The sequence below is a fragment of the Xiphophorus hellerii genome, chromosome 23 (genome assembly GCF_003331165.1).
Source record: "Xiphophorus hellerii strain 12219 chromosome 23, Xiphophorus_hellerii-4.1, whole genome shotgun sequence".
Classification (NCBI taxonomy): Eukaryota; Metazoa; Chordata; class Actinopteri; order Cyprinodontiformes; family Poeciliidae; genus Xiphophorus; species Xiphophorus hellerii.
In genome coordinates, this window is record NC_045694.1 from 6,535,693 (window position 1) to 6,558,642 (window position 22,950).

Genomic DNA, 22,950 nt, shown 5'->3' on the forward strand with positions numbered 1-22,950 from the left:
ACTCCTAAAAATACTAATTGAAACCCAATTCCTGGCCTCATTACAGTCCTAATTCACACCCTCCTGCAGAGTACATGAACAGTGTCTGAAATAAATAAAAATTATCCACTGCTGACTGTAGGAAATATAAGGAATCTTTTAGTTTTCAGGTAAAATAATCCGGTAGATTACATAATCACTCATTCAGTTGTTTATTGTGGCCTTTCTGCCGTTCAAGTTTACAAACTTGCATATATGCAACATCAGATGAAGATCTATGCATTTATAAACATCTATTATTTATTGATATCATGATAAATTTCTTCTTATCATAAGAATTAAATTTTTATCATTTTACCCAAGCTTCATTGGAGACATTTATTTCAAAAGTACATGGATGTTTAACACCTCTGGTGAATGTATTAACAGGAATTTCATTTTTAAACTGTTTTTTATATACATTTTGTCAGTTCATGCCTACATGAGGTTTTCTCTTTACGATGTTATTCCAACTAAAGCATAATATTGAACATTTTTAATTAAATGTTTTGTTAAAAAATGTTTTTTCAGAAACCTCTTGTTTCATTTTTGTATTATTTAAAACGTATTTGTAGGCAATTCCTTGCTTTTTTCCCCTAAAGAAAACTACATTGAAAATGAAGTCCACTTTGACGTAGCGGGATGACGCACGTTTACGCGCAGTGACTCACGGGAAGAAAGGTCAAGAATCGATTGGTGCTGAAGATGAGCATTAGCCCTGTTAAGAAGATATTTTTTATGCCATTAATCCGTCCGCTAGAGTAAACAGAACCGCCCGGTTCTGCCTGGTGAAACCCAGATGGACCCAGAAAGCGCTGCGCTGTGATTGACTACTTGGCTACCTAACGCCGCTCGCTCTCGGCTTTTAGCTGCATTGTTATTGTTTCCTGTCTGCTGCTCTGAAACGGGGACCCGAGGGATGGTTTTTCATCGGGTTCGGGAAGATGGATGAGAAGTCCACCAGCAGCCACCAGCGGCTCCTGCTCTTCCTGCTCATGGTGGCGGTTTTCGGTGTTTTTATGATCCAGTATGCCTGTCCCAGCAGCTCCGAGTGCCAAATGCTCCACCAGCTGGGGGCCTGGTTCACCCTCAGGGGCGGACCTGGCATCCGAATCGGCGATGGTGAATCGCAGGACGGGCTCCAGAAGGACCCCTACATCGCAGAAGACGGCGCTTTGGCCCGATTTGTCCCTCGATTCAACTTCACCAGCGCCGACCTAAACCGAGAGGTGGACTTCAACATCAAAGGGGATGATGTCATTGTATTTCTGCACATCCAGAAAACGGGGGGCACAACTTTTGGCCGGCACCTGGTGCGCAACATCCAGCTGGAGCGGCCCTGTGAGTGCCACGCAGGCCAGAAGAAGTGCACCTGCCTCCGGCCGGGTAAGAAGGAAACCTGGCTCTTCTCTCGGTTTTCCACCGGCTGGAGCTGCGGGCTTCATGCGGACTGGACTGAGCTGACCCACTGTGTCCCATCACGCATGGACTCCAGAGAGGCCCAGAAAAACCAGCCGAGGTTGGAGGAAAATCACGTTAAGTTCACGTTATTGAGCAATTTTTATCTTCCAGGTTTGGATATAAATGGAAAATAATAGTTGGGGAAGTAAGAGAAGCTGAACTGGAAGAATTATTGCTAGAAGTTTCAGAAAAAAATTCTATCATTTAGACAAGATTTGAACAAACTCAGAGCAGTATCTCTAATACCTAATCAATAATTTAGTCGACTCAATAAAGTATCATGATCAACTATGTCAAACGTAGCAGTAAGCTAAAAACAACAGAAACAATAAATAAAATAAATTATGAAGTTTCTGTAAACAAAATATTCCTTCAATAAAAGGACAAGTTGAGACCAAAGCACCAGACTGAAAACTTTTGTTATTCAGTTTTTGGTAGAAAAAGAAAAACGATAAGTCATGCAAATTGAGTTTGTTTTAATGTATCATACAACTAATTGATTTCTTGCTTATTGCTACTGTCCTAATTGCGAACACTAATTTCTGTTTTCTTCTCTTTCTAGTAGAAACTATTACTACATTACGATCTTAAGAGATCCTGTTTCGCGTTACCTCAGCGAGTGGCGTCACGTGCAACGCGGAGCCACTTGGAAAGCCTCCCTCCACGTGTGCGACGGACGTTCACCAACGCTGTCAGAGCTGCCAAGTTGCTATCCAGGCGACGACTGGTCGGGTTGCAACCTGCAGGAGTTCATGGACTGCCCCTACAACCTGGCCAACAACCGACAGACCCGCATGTTGGCAGATCTCAGTCTGGTGGGTTGCTACAACGTCTCCTCCATGGGCGAAGACGAACGTTGGGCGGTGCTTCTGGACAGCGCCAAGCGCAACCTGAAGGGGATGGCCTTCTTTGGCCTGACTGAGTACCAGCGTAAGACGCAGTACCTCTTCGAGAGAACCTTCAACTTACAGTTCATCGCACCTTTCACGCAGCTGAACGGGACGCGAGCTTCCAGCGTTGAGGTACCCTCCGAGAAGCAGCAAAGGATTCGCCAGCTAAACCGGTGGGACGTGGAGCTGTATGAGTACGCCCGTGACCTTTTCCTGCAGCGCTTCCAGGTGGCGAGACAGCAGGAGCGCAGGCAGGCCAGGGAGCAGCGGCAACAGGAGAGGAGGCGGCTCCGGGGGAGACTCTCAGCAAAACAAGGGCGGCAGCCGAAGCCGACTGAAACGACGCGCTCGACCGAAGAGCATCGAACGGAGGACAGCCTGGAGTCCGAAGTGCTTCTGTCAGACTGGTGGGACGTAGATGAGAACAGCACCATGGAGGACTACATAGGAAATGTGGAGCAGTGGTAGCAGACGGCTGTCTTTGTACCAAGAGCTGCCTTGTCAGTTTTTGCTAATTCAGGTTATTTTCAGTACATGCCTTCTTCTCTTATTCTTTTGTGACAATGAAATGTTTTAAATGTGACTTTAATTTATTTATTTTAAAGGCGACCTATTATGCTTCCTTGAACAGTTTGGGATATGTTTATAGGATATACAAACAATGTTTGTAACATTTTTTGCACAAAATTATTCTTAGCTAATGAGATTTTAGCCTGCTCAGTTCTGCCTATTTTGAGCTTCTTTCAGAATGAAAAGCCTCTGTCACTTTAAATCCAAACAAGCTGGTGAAACACTTGCAGGTAAAAATGGCTGCAAACAGATGCAATTATACAACCCTACATCTTGGGCTGGACAATAAACCCTTAACAATATATACCGTGATAGACATGTGATCAGTATCAATAGATATTACATCTGATAGAATATTCAACCATTTCACTGAACTCTGATCCAGAACCACACAGCATTCTGGGAATGCCATATTTGAAAAGCAGAAGTAGAGCCTCCTGTACAACCAACAAGAATGCAGCAAGTAATTTCTGGATGGTAAGTCAACAACAAAACACTTGTCTTATCCAGCAGCCGTTGTACAGCTCATACGGCGTTAAGACCAGCTTACTAAATGTGCTGGATCTCCGCTTGTGACTGCGCAGAGTGACTCAACAATCTTGAGGTTTTTAAAACGACTCATTTTCCAAAAACACTAACTTATTGCCAAAAACTGTCTGGAAAGTTTTTATTTCGAACTTGAGCCTTTTTTAGAAGTAGTGGAAGTACAAAAGTTTGCAAAATGCGAATTTTGCATAATATGTCTCCTTTAAACAGATTGTTGTAACAGACTTTCTAATCGGGTCAAAAAATAGGAAGGTTTTTCTTTTCGTCATGACGCCAGCCTTCAGCATGTTTTCTCTGGACTTTAACCACATTATAATTCAGAAAATGCAGCTTGGAAGAAAATAGTTTTTCTTATTTCAGGAAACACTACAGGTTTGTGATCAGCAATCTTTATGTTTGCCAAAATGTTGTCTTGAATATTTTGAAATGTACTCGTTTGTGTCTTTTCAACAGCAGAACAGGAAAATTAGTTCATCGGTACCTCAATTTGTGGCATTATCTGCTAATGTTGTAGAACAATGGAATTTGTCTCTTTTTATATAAACTATGCTTTTACATTTATCAAACTACTGTTTTACTCTCATGCTTTTATAGGTTTCTCAATTGCAAGTCTGGGGTTTACCAGCAGGAGGTGGTAAAGTTCTTTTAATGTTACGAAATCTCCTTAGTACATAAGCAAAAGAAATTGGATGAAATCATAACTTATTTTGAAAAAATAGTTTAATAGGATTTTGGTTGTTTCCTTGATAATTTTTCAAATGATTTTTAAAGTTTGATTCTGTTGCTCCCAACTTTTAGAAAACGAGTATTTTCACAATACCTACAGATATATTCAATAAATCAACCACATTACACGTTATGACTGGCCATGAAGCCATTTTAGATAAACATGAATATTAATGCCATTGTTGAACTGGAATAAAGTTTAGTCTCTCAGGTTTGTTTTTCAGTAGCATTTTTTAAATATGACTAAAGAAGGACGAATGAATTGGCGGAAATGGACTTCCATACCTATCCTATTACCTGCAGTTTGCACCATCTTTCATTTAGTCGTGACTTCATGATAAATAATAAACAAACACTCCCCTGTCTTCCAACTCCTCCCATTTGATAAACCCTCCCTCTGTCTTTTTTTTTTTTTTTTTTTTTTGGCCAAATCTGTTATCTGCTGAGAGCAGTCTGCTCTGCTGCCGATCCACTGTAGTTACAGCTGACATTTCTGCCGCCGCTTCCCTGTTCCTCTGCAGCTGCATCGCGCTTTTCGCTCTGATTTTTTTAATGTGCATTATTTCTCGTTAGCGCGTTTTATTTCAGCCATCCTTCCTACGCTTCAGTGCAGCGCTGTTATAGTCTCATACAGATAAATAAGGAAGTATTTGCGGGAAATACCGAACCGAGAAGCTCATTTCAGTCGACGTTGATTTGAAAGAAGACATTTGATCTGTTTGGACTGATAACAGGTGAGCGGCCGCGGCACGCCTGGTGCATTTGCAGCATTATTAATGCGCTCTGACGCATTTATAAAAAGAAATTGTGTTTTCGTATTTTCCGTCTGTTCGCTTGTGCAACTCCTGCCTGTTGCATGGCCGCGCAAAAGCTGGCTTTTGTTGTTAAATATGGGCGTAATTCAGGCAAATTAGTCATAGCGCTCTTGTTAAACATGGGTTGGGAGGTCTGAGACTTCTCTGTCTGGATACAAATGATGTGGTGAAAAATTTCCATATCCAAGCCAGTAAAAAGGGGTTTTGTTTTATTATGAGGTAGCATAAGCTGTCTTTGCAGTTACCACGTTTAGGTTTTTAAGTAAGAGCTCAATGCATTCAGAGGTGAAATGAAGATCCAGTGCAGGTTGCGTTTTCGTTACTGACTTGCAGGGTTGCAGGCTTTCGCTATCCGTGTCTGTACGTACAACAAGTGCAGGAGTTATGAAGTCCTGTCCTTGCTTGTCCTGTAAGGGGTCAGACTTAAACCGCCATAGCATTCTGTGTTGTCTCTATTGGTTTGCATACACTGTATGCAACCCTACTGGTCGTTTGCCCTTTATCTTGTCTGGTTCAACAAAACAGCCAGTCAAGACAAGTTCACACTCCCTCCCGGCTGTGGACTCTGTACCTGTCTGGCTAGTTTTTCTTTACTTAATATAAACACAGATAAACTGACAAACAGGCTCACACTGACAGGCGTGCGTGGAGTCACCTTTCCCACGCAACCAGTTTTCATTTCTCCTCTCACACATATACAACTTGGTCACCATCTAGTTATCTTGCTGTTTATTGCTTGTAATGTTTTTTTTTTCTTTCGGAATGGTCAGTTTTTATGTATATTTGCGCCAACACTGTAAAAGCCTAAGTTATTTATTTTTATGCTTAGGTGATGCTGATTTGTTTGTCGAAGTAACGCGTTTCATGGTGGTGTGTTTTAAAGCTGTGGTGCTTTTAACGAGCTGAAAGGATTACCAATACTTAACCTAATTACTTTGCTCTCTCCATTTAAGCTGCTGCCTTTCTCTCACACTGTGATTTATAGATTGGTTTCCTTACGCTTTTTAAATCAATCGTTTGGTGACTGATGTTGGACTGTTTCTGCTCTCATCCTTGAAAACATGTTTTCAAGCTAGTGAATGATAACCCTGAGATAACGCAGATGAAGATTAAAGTCGTGTTTTCACAGCTTTAGTTGCTGTTACACAACCACGTTCACCTCTAAAACTGGAATTCACCAAGCTTTTTGGAGTGAGGTATCTCCAATTTGAATAAAAAACTCCCACAGGGAAGTCGTATTCGCGTATGAAACCAAAATGGACATAAGAGAAAAACCCAAATGTTTTCAAACCAGAAGTGAAAATTTGACTGGCACTGTTTACAATGAAGGGAATAAAAACTAGGAAGATGAGATTTTACCAGAGAATCCCCACCTCTCAAGTTGTTGTGTTTTACAGTTCATGGTATCTTATAGACCTTTGAACATTTTTAGATTTTTACATCCTAAAAATGTCATGGTGGTTTTTAGGGATTTTTATATGATACACCATGTCAACATGAAGTGGGAGGAAAAATCACACATGACTTTCAAGATTTTTCAGTTTTTTACAGATGAATCTTAAAAGTGTGGTGTGCATCTATCTAATCTTGATCTAATTACAGCTTTAAGTTTGACTGGGTGTCTTTACTACCTAAAGGAACTATAATTTGTGTCAATTTTGCCTTTCTAAATAGCTCAGACAAATGTGATTGATAAGGAGATTTAAAAATCAGTTTTTAAAAGAATATGCTCTGATTTGAGGCGATTAGATGTTCTGTATTTTATTTAAGGACGTTGAAGTAGAGGGGAGTGAAAGCAAATACAAGCCAAACCTTTCACATTTGTTTTCATTAATTCATTCAAATAAAATAATAAATACATTATTTGAGGCTGTAAATTAAATTATAAACAAGAATCAAGAGCCATTGATAGTTTCGCAAGCCACAATATGTCAACATTGTTGCTTTTTATGTATTAGAATAATAAATAAATGTTTTGTTACTTGTTCAGACATTTAAGGCTAAACATTTCAAATTGTACAAGTAAATTTATATAATGACTAACTTGAAAAGATTAAAAAATAACCCATGATAATTCTGCCATACCTTCAAAAATATTTTGAATTGTCATCAATTTTTTAATTTATTTGATTCTCTTTTTTTATCTTTATTCCTTTTCTTCATTTTTATTAATAATGGGAAAAAATGAGTTGTGTTTATTTGGCAATAACACAAATAAACATCATTAACATCACGACAATCAAATATCGTCACCAAAGATAAAAACACGAAACAAAGAGCTTATTTCCACCGTTGTCCTCCAGATGCTCAACACAAACACACAGCAAGCATAAACACACACGTTTTTCAGAAAATCTTGCAGTAGATTAGATTGGAGAGAAAATGAGGATATTCCTCGGTGCCGTTCTGCAGCCCTCCTGTTTAGGTGGCCCTCAGTTTGCAGCCATAATGCAGACGTCAGAGCTCAGCTGAAGGTTACGCTGTCGGAAGCCTTTTGCTGCTCCGTGTTTGATGAAGGACGCTGCACAGTTGCGTCAGCTACTGTTGCTCTGGTCTGTCCACCTTGTGCCACCCAGCCAGGTTCCACCTGAGCGTTGACTCCCATAACCTCCAGACGCCCTCCACTGTTTAATTATTCATTTTATTCTTTAGACTGCAGAGCAAAAACTGGACGAAAATAAGCTCTTTTATTTTATTACTGAAGTTAAAAATGTGTTAGTGTTACATCTCAATAGGTCTGAAAGAAGAACTTTATCTGCAGGAAAAAATATGCTGCTTTTCTGCTCTAAATTAACTGTAAACGTAATATTTAAACTTTCTTCATTGTCTGGTGACTTGAGGAGTGAGGTTGCATAATAAAGGCATTGTTAATTATCCAGAAACAATCGAGCTTTGTTACTCGATCATTATGAACCAACATGTTCCAAACTGAATGCTCGGTCATTTATCTAAAGATTTGTTCATCTCTCATGTCTGCTGTGATAGATGCATTGATCATTGATAGACGGTTTTCATGGACCAGTACGATTATTTTATGGGGTTCATTTTGTTTTTAATTCTGTTGGAGGATTTCCAGTCTGGTATGAGATTTCTGCAGCATGATATTCTCAAGTAAAAATACCAGAGCTTCACAGCATTTACAGCGAAAACATAAACTAAACTGGGGAACCTAATCTGATCAAACGATCATGAAATCATAATTATTCTGCTACAAAATGTATTTATATAATCTCGGTTATTGCTGGTATAAAAATGTTGTCTCAGACGTTTATTTATAAATACTAAAGCAAATATTTTTAGTTTTCAAGTAAAGTGTCCCATTGAGCATCTTAGTATGTCTTTTTTTCTGTGCTGCTCTTTGTAGAATAACATCAATACAGTTGGACATACACAGAATAAAAGACGCACACACTTTTTTGTCACTGTTTGAAGTTGAATCAGACCAAAATTCTCCTGTTTTATGTCAATTAGAATTATTAAAATTATTTCTATATGCCAAATACCACAATAATGAGAGGATATTTATTTCTTAATGACTTCAAAATCAGTTTACATACAGACTGATGACTATTGCTTCAAACGTGGTGATGATGTCATCACTTTAGGCTAACTGACACATTTGAGTTAATTAGAGTCAAACCTGTGGATAAATTTTAAGACCACACCCGAAGCACACTGGTTTCTTGTTTGACATGATGGGGGAAAATAAAATAAATCAGCCAAGATATCAGGAAGAGAACCACTGTTACATTTGGAAGAAAACTGGGGATGCTTGTACCATTCTAACTGAAGCATGGTGGTGGCAGCATCATGTTGTGGGGCTGTTTTGCATCATGAGGCAAGAACATTACGTGGAAAAATTAAAGCAACATCCAAAGACATCGACAAGGCAGTTAAAGCTCTGGTCCAAATGGACAATAACACAACATTCAGCTAAAGTAGATATAAAATGGCTTAAGGATAAAAAAGTCAATGTTTTGGCCATCACAAAGCGCGAACCTCAGTCCTACAAACTGGACTTGGTTCCACCAGTTCTGTCAGCAGAAACGGGTCAGAAGCTTGTGGAAAGAAACCCAAAACATTTGACCCAAATCATACATTTTTAAGGCAAAATGCTTCCAAATGTTGAGGAATTGTATGAAAACTTCTGCTTTTGAGTTCATTAACAAATAAATCTCTGACATATTCTCTGTCTAATCATTGTAGCATTTAGTAAATTGAAATAATTTTGGTAATTTTAACAAGAAATCAAGTCTGATTTAACGTCAGAAAGTGAGGAAAAATGGTGTTTGTGTCTCAATTTGTCCAAAGTGTCTGCCAAGTGAAAAGTAAATTAAGTTTCAATTCATCAATTATGTGTAACAAACACATAAATGTGGTGTGATGCATTTAATGAACAACAATTACATTTTTAGAGATATTTCAGTGCTTGATTTGCGCAGTTGAAGTAAATTGAGGAAGCATTGGTGAATCTAAGTGAAAAATCCTTAATCCAAAAGCTGCAGTGACTCCTGAGCGCTTTATCAGTGAGTGAAAGGTCACTCCTGTTTATTTTCACAGGTACCGGCTGCAGTGTAAACTAGGATAGCTTTGGAGAGGAGCCAGTGTTGCTGCATATCTCTCCACGAGCGGTTGCAATGGCAGCTGTGCACCATTTGGTGTCCGGAGTGTTGCTAAGGAGCTTTTTGATGATGTTGGATGCTTTTTGCCTCGTCAGGGTGTGCGTAAGCACAGACTCTTGACACTGACGTGGACATAAATGCAGGACGGGCGAAGCTGCAGGAGGAACGCTTGTCTGGTTCCTCCCCAGAGAAAAGTTCGTATTGATCTGTAGGCTTTTCAGGAGGAGGAGGATGCACCGATAAGCTTAATGGTTCAGCAAGCGAAGCAATTGTTATACCTGCTCTTCTCTCTTTTCTGCCTCTCTTGTTTGGCCTGGGACGTGACTTTGTGTTGCTCATCCATCGGTCTCGTTTTCCTGCTGCAGCATTACCCATCTATGTTGTGTATCTGCATGCCGTCACACACAAACACACACATTCGTTCCCTCGCTGTGGTCCCCCCCATTGCTTCCTCCGTCTGTGTCTGCTTCCATCAGACATAGAGGCTGATAATATCTGCTTCAACGCCCTCTTCTCCTCCTGTTCCGTCCTTTATTGAGCTGCTTAAGGTTTTACTGACCACGCTTTTGCCTTACCTTTACGGCTGCAAATAATGATTATTTTAGTAATCGATTATTCTGATGATTAGTCGGATGAACTGGCCCCTTTTTTCAGATTTTACTCTTAAGTCTTTTCTATGCAATATTAGAAATATATTATAATTTACTATATTTTGGATTAAGCTATTAATAAATAGATAGCAAAAGGTGTTTAACAGGATTTTATTTTACAGAATTTGAACCAGGTGAAGGTAAAACTGCAAATTTAGTTCTGGGTAGAACATATTTACAGACAAAGTTTTTTCTTTATCTTAAGTGCCAAATTTGTATATTTTTGTACACTTTTGGCTTAATTGTGATGTTGATATTGTAATGTGTTTTTATAGCTTTTTTAACAGATGAAACTTCTTAAAGAGATATTTGATCTCAAGGAGTTTTATCCTGGCTAAATAAAAGTTGAAGAATAATTACTGCTCTGAATATTTTGTTCTTTCAGAAAACATTAACTGGAGTCTGTGTACTCCAGTTAATGATTAATTAGCTACTAAATTAGTTGACGATTATTTCAAAAATCGGTTAATCACATTAATCATTTCACCCCTAAATCCAACCTGATGTAAACAGAGAAAAATGTCCAATTTAATGTCAGACAATGGGGGGAAAGTTGTTCTACAGTTTACCGCAATAATCGATTAATCACGATTAAGCCGATTAATCGTGTCAGCTCTACTTCCCTTTACATTTCATCTTTTAAATTAAAAATGAAGCTACAACATTTCCCTCGTCATGCACTTGTGTGTCTTATTATCTGTATTCACTTAGTGTCTGGCCACGTGACTTTGCTCCCTGACTGTGAGCAGAACAGAGGTCTGCATGCATCATCCTTGCATCACGCTGCAGTATGTTTGAGCGAGACGTGAGAAACTCCTCCGTTCCTGTGTGCAAGCAGAGCTGCTGCACAGTTTGAATATTAGCATGTGGCTCAGACGTGACTGTCATGACTGTGCTGGCTCCAGTGTGAAAAAGTGAGGAACAAGGACAGGCTCTGTGCAAGGAGGAGTCTTCCTTCTACTGTGCTTCCTCATTGATCAGTCAGATGCTTTGCTTGGCTGTAAAACGCAGCGTGATTGGCTGCTGCTTTGCATTACACACAGCAGCTGTAGTTGTGAAGAACTACGCTGTGTCGTCTTTTCCGTACGTCTTCATTTGGGGGAATCGACTGAACTTTGCCACGTCAAGGACAATATTACTCACCGCGTCTCGCGCTGATGTCCAGTTTCCGCAGGGCAGAAAGTAAATGAGTTGAGGTGACGTCTCTGTCCTGCCTGCAACCTCCCTCCATCCTCCCTCCCTCCCTCTCTCTCTCTCCTATCTGTATCACTTAATCAAGACATAGCTTGCCCTTTCCTGTTCATTGCTGCCTCCCTCCCTCCTCTGTTTTGCTTGTTTTCTTCTCCTGCAGCGTGATCCTAAAGACGTAGCAGTTTCCAGCCTAAACGATCGCTTTTTCTCTGTTTTCTGCAATTCACAGTGAGACAGCGAGCAAAGACATGCAGCGGAGAGGTCAGTGAGGATGACAACAGAGGCAACGGAGACGGAGGGATGAGAAGCAGACTCAAGTAAGAGGAGGAAGCGGGATTCCAAAGTGCCTACAGTACGGTTTTGTCCTACAGCAGGAGAGAGGGCTCGGTGTTCGTTTGGCCTTGAATGGAGGCTATATTTTGTCCTGACAGCCACAAAGTCATCCATCCCACGTTGCTGAGCTGCAGTCCCCACATTCCCAGAGCTGAGCTGAAGCTTTGTCTCATCATTACAAGGACATTACGGGTGTAAGGTTCTGCTTTTTCCCCCTCTGTCTGTCAGAGAATAACAACTACAACAAAGCTGCGGCGACTTCCTCTGCTCTGACCATGTTGACATGAATGTAAAAGAGACGCATCTGAGCGGACTATGGTGATGTTTTCTGAACGTTTTTCTTTCTTTCTCTTGAGACAGAGCTGGTCTCTGCTCCCAGTTAACCCCTGCTATCTCACCCAGTAAAACTTCAGCTGACAGTTTTCCCAGGAACAGCTAATAAACATCCCCCAAAATACTCCAGTCTAAAGGGACTTGCTACCTATTTGCTCTGAAGGAAAAATATTTTTGCTTTTTTTTTCCCCAAGGGGATTTTTTTTCTCTCTCTCTCTTGAATCACTATTAGTCAGCCCTGCTTGCATTAGACCATTTTTTTCCATCCACTCGCTCCCACCCCTTGCTCAGTGTCTGTGAGCATCTCAGATGGCTGTCAGCATGACCATGGGACGAGACACCAAATGGCTGACCTTGGAAGTGTGTCGCGAGTACCAGAGAGGCACCTGCTCGCGGTCTGACACCGATTGTAAGTTTGCACATCCCTCCCGGAGCTGCCATGTGGAGAACGGCCGAGTCATCGCCTGCTTTGATTCGCTCAAGGTAACAACGCAGCGCACATCACACACGCATCAGCTCCTGCCGCATTACAGCTTGTTTGTTCCTCTAGTTCTGTGTCAGACATGTCGGCTTCAGTCGTCTGGGAAAGTTTATAGTACTCAGGCCACATATTTACATACTCTGTAGAGCAACCTTGTACTCTCTGTCTGACATTAAATTGAACTATTTTTCTCTTTTTTTAAGTCAGTGATGAGACGATTAATCGGATTAATTGTGATTAATCATGAATAATCAATTATTTAAACAAACTCTAGAACAATCTTCTCACTGTCTGAAATTAAATTGGATTATTTTTTTCTTGTTTTAGGTCAAGTTGGAAATAGGGATGAAACGATTAGTCAGATTAATCAATTATTGAAATAAACTGACCTTAAATTTGACCATTTTTTTCTTGTTTTAAGTCAGGCTGGACTTAAGGCTAAAACAATTAATCGTGATTAATCATGATTAATAAATTACTTAAATAAACTCTAGAACAATCTTCTCATTGTCTGATATTAATTGGATGATTTATTTCTTGTTTTAGGTCAGTATGGAATACAGGCTGAAACAATTAATCAGATTAATCGTTATTAATTGATTATTGAAATAAACTAGAACCATCTTTTTCTCATGGTCTCGCATTAAATGTGACTATTTTTTCCTGGTTTAAGTCAGGTTGGATTTAGGGCTGAAATAATCAGATTAGTCTTGATTAATCTTGAATAATCGACCTTTAAAATAAACTATAGAGCAACTTTTGGCAGCATTGCCTTATAAACTGTGTGACTCAAGTGTTTTGGTTTTCCTTCTACAAGCTTCTCTCAATAGATTGCTGGAAATTTGACCCATTCCTCCTGACCAAACTGGTGTATTTGATTCAGGTTTATAGGTAGCCTTGCTAGCCACACATTTTCAGATCTGCCCACAAATTATCTAGAGATCAGAGCTTCATGATGGGTTCTCCAAATCATTGTTTTTGTTGTCCCTAAGCAGCATTCAGCAGTGTTAGTTGTTGTTCATCTTAAGAGCCCATTTGTGGCCAAGCGTGAACTTTCTGATTGATGTGAAGTTCTTGAGTTTCTCCTGCAGCAAAACAGCCCCACAGCATTATTCTGCCACCTCCGTACTTCAAACTTTATTTGGTCTTCCCAGTCTCGAAAGCAAATAACAATAAACCTGTTACAATATGCAGTTAATTGCCTATTGGTTATTAATCCATTTTATTTGTGGTTTCAGTTGTGTTTTTATTATTTCTTTACTTTATTATTTTGGATATTTAAAATATCTACCAGTTCCAGTGTTTTCTTTACAAAATGATTGTTTATTGGTCTTTGAGAGGGCGAACTTGCATTATTATGCCATTATCAATTTATTACTTGAAAATAGTCTGAAAACAATAATATTATAATTTATTGCAATAATTACTGGGACAGTTTACCATCCAGCAAAATGTTATTGAGACAAATCTAAATAACAGTGCTAATTTGCTTTATCTATTAGCAATAAATACCCTGAATTAACAATAAAACATCTTTATATAATCTTATAATGTTCAATAGAGATTTATCTTAACCACTGCTATTTATTTACATAGCTGGACTTTTGTATATCATGCATAATTTTAGTGCTATTATTTGTTTTGTGAATAATTTCCGCATTTTAATATCTATACCTTGCTAAGTCGACTGCACACATTTTTTATTCTGTTGTTACTTTGTAAAAAGTGACAATGACAAGATTTGATTAGATTTTAATGAAATTGTGGCCAAATGTTTCAACTTAAGTTTCATCAAACCTCATTACGTGCCTCCAAATATTTGGGCCTTTGTCTTTAATTAGTTTTTCTTTTTATAATTGTCTGGAGTATTGACTTCTTTCTCGCTGAATGGCCTTTCAGTTCATGCTGGCACTGGACCAGCTTTGGTTCTGGGGTTGATTTTCACGTTCCACATTGAATTTGCTTCATCCCTGGGACACAGAACCCGTCTTTTTCCTGGAAGGTGTCATGTTTGTTTATTCCCATGGTGTTTGTCCTGGACTTGGTTATATATGTGTTTGAACCAATGAGTGTGTGACCTTCGGGCACCTGGAAATTGCACCCAACGATGAATCAAACTTGTTGAGGTCCGTGATTCTTGAACTGATGTCTGGGGTAACTTTCATGATATTTCACAAAGAAGAAGCAACTTAAAGGTCTTGCCCTAAAACACATCCACATATTTTCCTCCCTTTAACTCAACTGTTGTAAACTGACCTATCAGAAACATATTTTTGTCAATATCCCAGTGTTTAACAACATTATGGTACTAAATAGTACCATAATAGTACAAACGTGTACAAAAATAGAACATTATATTTTGAAGGATACTAAATATAGTTGCATAAATTTCACCCAAAGATATATATAGAAAATGTATATCTTCTACATTTTGTGGAAGATACAAGGCAGGTTTTGCATGAAAAATATTTTCACATGAAGTGAATTTGAGCCTAAAACTATTTTCTCAGAAATCTGGCAGACTATAAAACATAGCTGTAATTAAATAGAGTTGTTGCTTATAAGTGCAGATAATTGAAGATGGAAACATGGATACTTTATATATTGTATTTAAATGGTTTGTTGGGAGCAGAGTTGATTATAGAGTGGCTGCTTTTTTAAATTTTGTTGTAGACAATAAGGAGAAAATTGGAGGACTGTTTCTTTGATTAATGTGTGGGTAACGTCTCTTTTGTTTCTCGAATGGGAAGCATTGAAACGAAACTGAAAGCAGGATGCATGCTGTAAAAATAAAAGCTCCATTTATCTGTCCTGATGTTTTAGGCCAATCATGTATTTCAAAAGGATGAATACACAATTAAAGATCATTCCCTGATGAATATAAGGAAAGTACAGAGAAAACAGGGTCTGGATGGTGGTGTGGTGGTTAGCATTGTCTGTTCACAGCCAGAAAGTCCCTGATTTAGATATAAGGTTTCCACTTAGTCATTGCTGCTGCTGGGGGTTGTGGTTGGTTTGTTCCGCCATGTTAGCTAGCATGACGGAGAGTTTTTCTTAATATTTTTGTCTCTGTGTCCTCCCCATGTAGGGCTGCTGACCTGTTGATGTTGTTGATGATAAACGCTGGGATTAGCTCCACTTTATAAAGGATAAAACTACATGCAACAACCCAACATCATAAATAAAATAATTATTGAGTTTTTATTTTTGTTTTAAATATGTGAAGCTGTTGTATCGAGAGTTTCCACTTCTTGTCATTGTTTCTTATTTATGGTAACCAAAGAGTGAGCGAATTGCTAGGTAACCAAAGAGTGAGCGAGTTGCTAGGTAACCAAAGAGTGAGTTAGTTGATTCCACCAACCTTGTTTAGCTGACTGTGAGAGCAGCTAAAGCCTTTCCTCTGCCTACATCCCCCAGAATGCTGTGCGGTTCTGGATCAAAGTTCAGTGAAATTATTGAATATTCTATCAGATGTATATTGATCACTGTTTTTTGTTTTGTTTCGTATTTATTTTTAGTTTATTGTCCATCCCCAGTTGCGGTTCTACTAATTTTAAAACGTTCTACTGGTCAAATTTAAATTTTATTCTGCTATAACTGTTATAACTACATTCTCATGGTTAAACAATTTCAAAAATTTGTAACCTGGCCCTAATGCTCCATTGTATAACTCACAGAAGGGATTATTAAATAATAAGCCACTTTTTGAAAACATTTTCTATCATTTGTAATTTTTTTTTTAAAGAAAGTGAGGGGAGAGAATTGATTAAAATTGGATTTGGTATAAAAAAATCCGAGATTTTATTTTTAAGTCACCTAGCAACTTCTATGTAAGATTGGGTCTTCTGGTTATTTCTGAGTGAGGGATTTGTTTTTGAGGGATTATGATGTAAATGTTTTGTGAAAGAAACCATATACTAGTTATATACTGTCTGTCAATTTACTTTAGGTCTAATTTCAGGGAGTGCAGTAGAAAACGCCTTCTCTCTGCCAGGTTGAGCTCAGTTGTTGAGAGTTTTCCTCTTTACTTCTTCGATTTTCTATGCCTGTACTTCAGTTGTGACTCATTGATAAGCATTTATCCTTCAGACACAAACTTGGTGGGACTAAAGTGTCTGACCTCGGCTCAGGTTATTAAAATACTGTACTGCAGATACTAGCATAGCAACCAGCCTGAAATGTACAGATATAAGTGCCATGAACCATGAGGTTTAGCGTTGATCTGTTTAATGATGCATTTTAAATATACTACCTCTGACTAGGAGGTGAAATACAAACTCCTAAAGTCAGTAGACTCAAACATTAAATAACATAACTTAGGCTGGAACTATTAATCTGATTAATTGGGATGAATTGATTATTGAAACATTTTAGCTTCATTCTTAACTTTGAAAATTAATTTATTGACCACGCTTGCAGATAGCTTGCAGAGTTAGCGTTAGCAGCCGCCTCGTTCTGATCGGCTCTTCTCTCTTAGCTGTGAGACCATTACAAACGTCATGGCCAAACGTTAGCGATTGGGTGAAATTTAATCTTCAATGGAGTCCACGCCTCCAGGACGTAATCGTTTCTCAATAGTTGAGAATTCAGACCCCCTGGACGAAGCAAAGCATAGTTTTTATCAAATGACAGATTTGACTTTAATTAAATCCATATACATATTTAGCTCAATATTAGTGTTTTCAAGTAGAATTTATTGTTGTTTGAGCTAAACGACCAATGCTAATCTACTGGTGATCTGCTTCTCCATCAATGCTGCTGCTCTCTCCTCCATCTGATAACCACAACATCAACACTCTGCATGTACATGAGTATAAGCCACTCTGTAGTGATAATAACTAACATTTTAAGGTAGCATCAGCTAAAAAAAGACAGTTATTTTAGCCTCTAAGCAGACTGTTGTTGTGTTTCCCAGCCTTGTGAGGGATTTTTCTCAAAGCTTTTCTACAGCGAAGAATCGAGACCCAGACAAGGGGCTTTCTGTCTGAGTGCAGCTGCTGTCTCCTGGTTTATTGAGTTAGAATTTATTATTCAGCCATTTTTCTGTGTTATGTCCTACGGAGCAGAGGGGGGAGATGGAGAAGAGAGACAGAGAGAAGGGGCCTAGCAACAGCACAGGACTGAACACCCATTGGATAGTTTGATCTTTCTGAGTGGCATGGCTGTTTTTAGCACAGAGCAACAGCCTGGTTCTGTACCGGTTGCACAGAGGGAGTCTCTTTTATATATATATATATCAAAGGTAGCGAGGAACCATTAAAAGCCTCATTTGACCGTCTCGGGAGAGGGCTGAGGTTGGAGCCAGCTGAAGGTCGAACCAGTCTCTTCTTCATGAGGGCTGCAGTAAACAAACATTTCCAGAAACAGAGCCCTTAGCCTCTGTGTGTTTGATGATTACACTCAGCTGATTCTGTTTTTGGTCAACTGTGAAACACCTCTCTGTTCCCCTTGCATCACTCTTTCCTCCCCTCCCTTCCATGTTAATTTTATGGATTTATCTGCTAATGGCTTCCCTCCCGTATGTGCCATCTCCAGGCCGACACAAGCCAACCGCTGTCATTCCCCGTTGCTTCTCCATTAGGTCTGCCGGCCCTGCCTGAATGGGCTTCAACGGGAGGGAGGGAGCAGCTAACCACTTAGTTCTTCTTACCTTGTTAACTGGAGTGCTGCTGTCATCTCATGTGATTAGTGTGGAAATCCCGTTTGTCCATCATCAGACAGCAGATTCAGTCGCAATCTCAAATCTGTTCATATAGGTTATATTTAGTTTAAAGACCGAAATTGTAACATTTGCTTAGGTTCTCTTTCACATTACACTGTATCAAACAAACCAAACTAATTGGAAGAACATGTTCCACTCCTTGCCTGTGGTGGCACTGCACCAAGAACCACTGAATGAAATGACACAAAAACTTCAGAAGAAGACACAGAGCGCAACTTCCTTCGTCACAAAATGTAAGCAAACTGTGGCATCAGTTTTTAGTGGTTTTAAGATTCCTTTTTATCCTTCTCCAAAGTTACACTGCAAAAACACAAAATCTTACCAAGTATTCTTTTCTCTAGTTTCTAGTGTGAATCTTGTTATACTTAAAATACAACAAAATTAAATTAACTTACAAGTAACTTTTCAGCAAAATTTATGAGTTTGTTTTGAGTAAATAATTCTTGGAATACTGACAAAAATACCAGTTCCAATGGCAGATTATTATTACATGAAAAAAATTTGTTTCAAGTGAAAAAATCTGCCAGTGGAACTAGTTCTAATATATATATATATATATATATATATATATATATATATATATACAAAATACATTTTATAACAAATTTTCTTTTACTAAGTATTAACAGTAACATGTCTTTTACTAAAGAGCCAAATCATCTTTAATTGAATTTATTAAATATAGCTTAATATTAGAAAGCATTTTGTAAGAAAGTGACCCACAACCAGTTATTACAACTGAGAATAAATTTCCCCCAAATTATCTGAAAACTAGATGTTTCTTTTAATACAGCAAACATGCAAAATCCTTTTTTATTTACGCTTTTATTTACGTAATGATGCACTTTTTATCTTATTTTCTCCAGCTAAATAAACATTAATAAAATCATCTGAGTTTTTCCTGCTGTTATGTCTTAGATAAAGGCATAAAATGTGAGCAGCAGTCCCAGAGATCATATTTATTCATCTCCCATCTCTCTCTTTTCTGTCAGTGTGCGGCCTTCCTCTGTGTTGCATAGCGCGTTGCCGCGGCAACCAAAACAAGGAGATTCCTGACCTCTCCTCAGCACCGCTTTCCACAGGCTTCTTTCTCTAGTTTTTGTAGCCACATAACCCATTTTACGTCTGCCAAATCCCCAATTCAGACACTGATGTAGTTTATTTTTCTAAGCGAAGCATTAGATCGTTAAGAGGCGCTTTTCTGTCCCCTCCGAGGTGGAGCAGGAGTGCTGGGCTCCTGGGACTTTCTTTTCATTATTAACTCATCCCTAAGCACACAAGCCTGCTGACGCAAAGCTTGCTCGCATCTCGGCTGCGGGTGCTCGCGTTAGCCTCCGTATTGTCGGACCGTTTGTCATGCAACTACAGGCTCACCTGTGTGTTTATTTTCTGATGTGAAAGGATTCAGACAACGAAGTCTCTGCAGTGTCTCCTGTTGTCATGCAAAGTCCTCCTGCATGGTGCTAAACCATTTTATGTGTCCCCATCCATCACTGTCAGATTACCCGCAATATGACCTCAGCTCATCGTCAGACTTTTTAATTTTCCCTTTCTTTAGTGCTGTCTTCATTATTCGGCCGGTTGATGCTGTGAGGAGGCAGATTAGCAGGTTTACTGCTTTTCTGCAGCGGTGGAGATGCGCTGTTGGCCCAGGAGTTAGAGGAAGACTGCAGTTTCTTCTCTACCTGTGACGATCTGCAGTGTTCACGCAGCACTTCACCTTATATGTGTGTTTATTTCTGAACCCTGGGGGTTTAATTTCCTCCTGTGTTAGGATAAAAAATATAAACCTGTTTCAAATATCTATTAGATATACTTAGTTTGAAAGTTCCCTGGTCTAACATTCATTAAAAATGTTTTCTTTTCTGTCATTTTGCTACATTTCTCGCATTAGAAAACCTCTAAAAATAAGCCAAACTCTTAATAAGATATAATTGAGACAGAACTTTTCTATTAAATTGTTTATTAAATATTTTGTGCAACCAGAATCATTGTTTTTGTAGTATCTTAGAAATATTTGCAAGGAATATTTGCAGTATTTTATTCTAGTTAAACCCCTTTGAAATCTACATAAGATGAGAAAAAATAACAGACAGATTGAAAACAGAAAAAAATTTTCCTTTAAAGAACTTAAATAGCTCAACTTTACAGCGAGTATTAGGGCCACTGTGGATAGAAAAAAAGAAGAAAATTTCTGAATTTTCTGCATTTTAAGTCAACTTTTCTTTACTTTTGAAACTCCATTTTTTCTAGAAAATGTAAGAAATTAATCTCAAAATCCCAGAGATTTTTCTGTCAAATCTTTGACTTTTCAAATTCAGAAATTCCCATATTTTTATTCCAGAAGATCTCTGAGTTTAATCTCAGAATTTCTTAGTTTTTTCTGGCAAATTTTCAGCTTTTCAAACTCAGAAATTTTCACTGTTTTTCTAGATTTTTGGGTGGAAATTTACTCCTCTTTTTTCAATATCTACAATGGCCCTAATATGCTTTCAGACAATTGCAACTCGCTATATTTATCACATAGTATGACTTGACATCCAGTAAGTCTGCAGTGTAATAGCGGCAATAAATACTGCCACCTGCAGGTGGGAGTGAGTATCACTTGAATCCGATGTTTTTGGCAATTTGTGCAGAAAATTTGCTGATTTTGTGTGAATTGAATCACGAGAAACTGGAAGGACTGATGAAAATACTACTTATGTAATTAAATTGTGCACGACTGAATTGAGTTCTAACAATAATATAAAATTTCCTGCTTAATTTAAGAGTTCTGTGGTCGTTTGCATCCAGCTTTGATCCATTTAGTTTCTCACTCTTGTTGTTTTCTTTTCTTCCGCTCTGCTCTCTCACCCTCTGCCTCCTTCTCTTCTGTTCCCTCCTCAGGCCCGATGCACACGAGAAAATTGTAAATACCTGCACCCACCTCCGCACCTGAAAACCCAGCTGGAGATTAATGGAAGAAACAACCTGATCCAGCAGAAGGCCGCGGCGGCCATGTTGGCTCAACAGATGCAGTTCATGCTGCCCGGAGCACAGCTGCAGCCGATTGTGAGCAGCTGAGAATAAAACACACATGAACGCTGACCAAGACGGATCTAAGATTTCTCTCATACTGTGGTGCTTTTCAGAATACTTAGTTAAAGAATTCTCATTCTGCGCTGCTTTAATTTGCATTAATAATGATGCCTCAGCTTTTCTGAATAAATATCCACTTGTTCCTGCATATTCAACAACAGCTGGAGCAATTTGAAGTGTCACAAATTTTAATGAAGTCAAATTACTTTATTGGTAAATCGCATGTAGTCCAGAAAGCAAATGGAAAGCCTGGAGAGCTGAAAACTAAGATCATATTGAAAGTTTAATATTAATTTAAACACAACATGAAGAAACTTAGGATGTTTCAAAACTAGAACTGCATCGTTCAGAATTGTTTTTTTGTAAAACCTTGAAAGATTTACCTGATTTTGTTTATGTTATTTGTTTAGCTCATGTGAAATGTGTAACTGCTGTAAAACAGAGTTTAACTTATTGTTTAAGATTTTGTGGCTCTTATGGGCTGGAAGTTATAAAGTTCATGACTTTTTTCAGACATGATGAAAAAAGTTCATTGTGCCTTTGTACCTAGTTCATCATTCCTAGTTCATCGTACCTGCAACTAGGTAATCCCACCTAGTTGCAGATTAGGTGAGATTACTTTTCTGATCTGACCTTCACTATGTTTAACTTTTTAGTTTTTTTCTTGAAAACAGAGACTAGAACTTTTTTCTGACACAAGTTGGTAAATTTACACAGATGCAATGGCCTTCTGAATACATCCCACTATTGTGGTATTTACATTTAACAATTTATTTATTAAATGTTTTATACCTAAACCATTAAATATTTTTGTACATTAAGCAGCAAATTTAAACTTTTTAAAAATTTCTTAAACTCCATAGTTCAATGACTCTACAATAAAAGTTTCTTATTAGTATTTTCAGCCTTTTTGTGAAGGGATTCAACATGTTTTAGTTTCATTGGTGTTGTGAGGAAACAACTTGTTATACTCTGGTCTAAAAAGCTTTTTCCATCTCTGACTATTTTTAAACACCTCACTGTTACAATGATTAATTTTGAGTCTGCTTCACTCAGTAACATCATCTACACCAAAGAGTGGTGTTGTTACCTCAGCGTGGCACAACGATTATCAGTAGCTGCGTTTCCCATTAACCATAAAATTATGCAAATACAAAATACAAGATCTGTAAAATCACCAATTTCCCAAAATGCTGCATATGTAGCTGCCCCAAGTCTAATTCAGGCTCCAATGCCTGAATTAGACGCCAACGTCTCCTCTGATAGCTGATAAATGATGAACGCTATCACCATGGCTGAATTATAAACATATATCTCACCCGTCGCTGCCAACATTTTTAATGACTTAACATGTGAACAGTCTCATTCACGTGTGTTCCTTACTTAGTGGAAACACCACAATTGTGAAATTATATTTTTTTGACATTAACAGTATACAGATAAAGATTTGCGCACATTTCTTTTTTTAAAAGGTTTTATTGGCTCTAGTGGCCTTTATTTGATAGTTAATTGAC

At 38.5% G+C, this 22,950-nt stretch overlaps 2 protein-coding genes across 8 annotated transcripts in view; both read left to right on the forward strand.

Moving 5' to 3' along the window:
* Nucleotides 1–664: 664 nt before the first annotated feature.
* On the forward strand, nt 665–4,051 carry hs6st2 (heparan sulfate 6-O-sulfotransferase 2). Of its 2 annotated transcripts, none has more exons than XM_032555647.1 (2): nt 665–1,537; nt 2,042–4,051. In XM_032555647.1, the coding sequence occupies exons 1-2, from the start codon at nt 963–965 to the stop codon at nt 2,835–2,837; spliced, it is 1,371 nt and encodes a 456-aa protein (XP_032411538.1). In that variant the 5' UTR covers nt 665–962; the 3' UTR covers nt 2,838–4,051. The 2 variants fall into 2 exon arrangements, with proteins under 2 accessions (XP_032411538.1, XP_032411539.1); XM_032555648.1 differs by having other exon boundaries at nt 2,045–4,051.
* A 603-nt stretch (nt 4,052–4,654) lies between these two features.
* Nucleotides 4,655–22,950, forward strand: part of mbnl3 (muscleblind-like splicing regulator 3) — a 33,022-nt gene continuing 14,726 nt past the window's right edge. For 2 of the 6 annotated variants that reach the window (XM_032555649.1, XM_032555654.1), the window contains exons 1-3: nt 4,655–4,945; nt 11,719–12,638; nt 21,245–21,409. In XM_032555649.1, the coding sequence (XP_032411540.1) occupies nt 12,465–12,638; nt 21,245–21,409 (339 nt within the window). In that variant the 5' untranslated portion in view covers nt 4,655–4,945; nt 11,719–12,464. Of the gene's footprint in view, nt 4,946–11,348; nt 11,495–11,718; nt 12,639–21,244; nt 21,410–22,950 lie in introns of those variants that run through there. The other 4 variants (XM_032555655.1, XM_032555656.1, XM_032555651.1 and 1 more) reach the window with 4 other exon arrangements.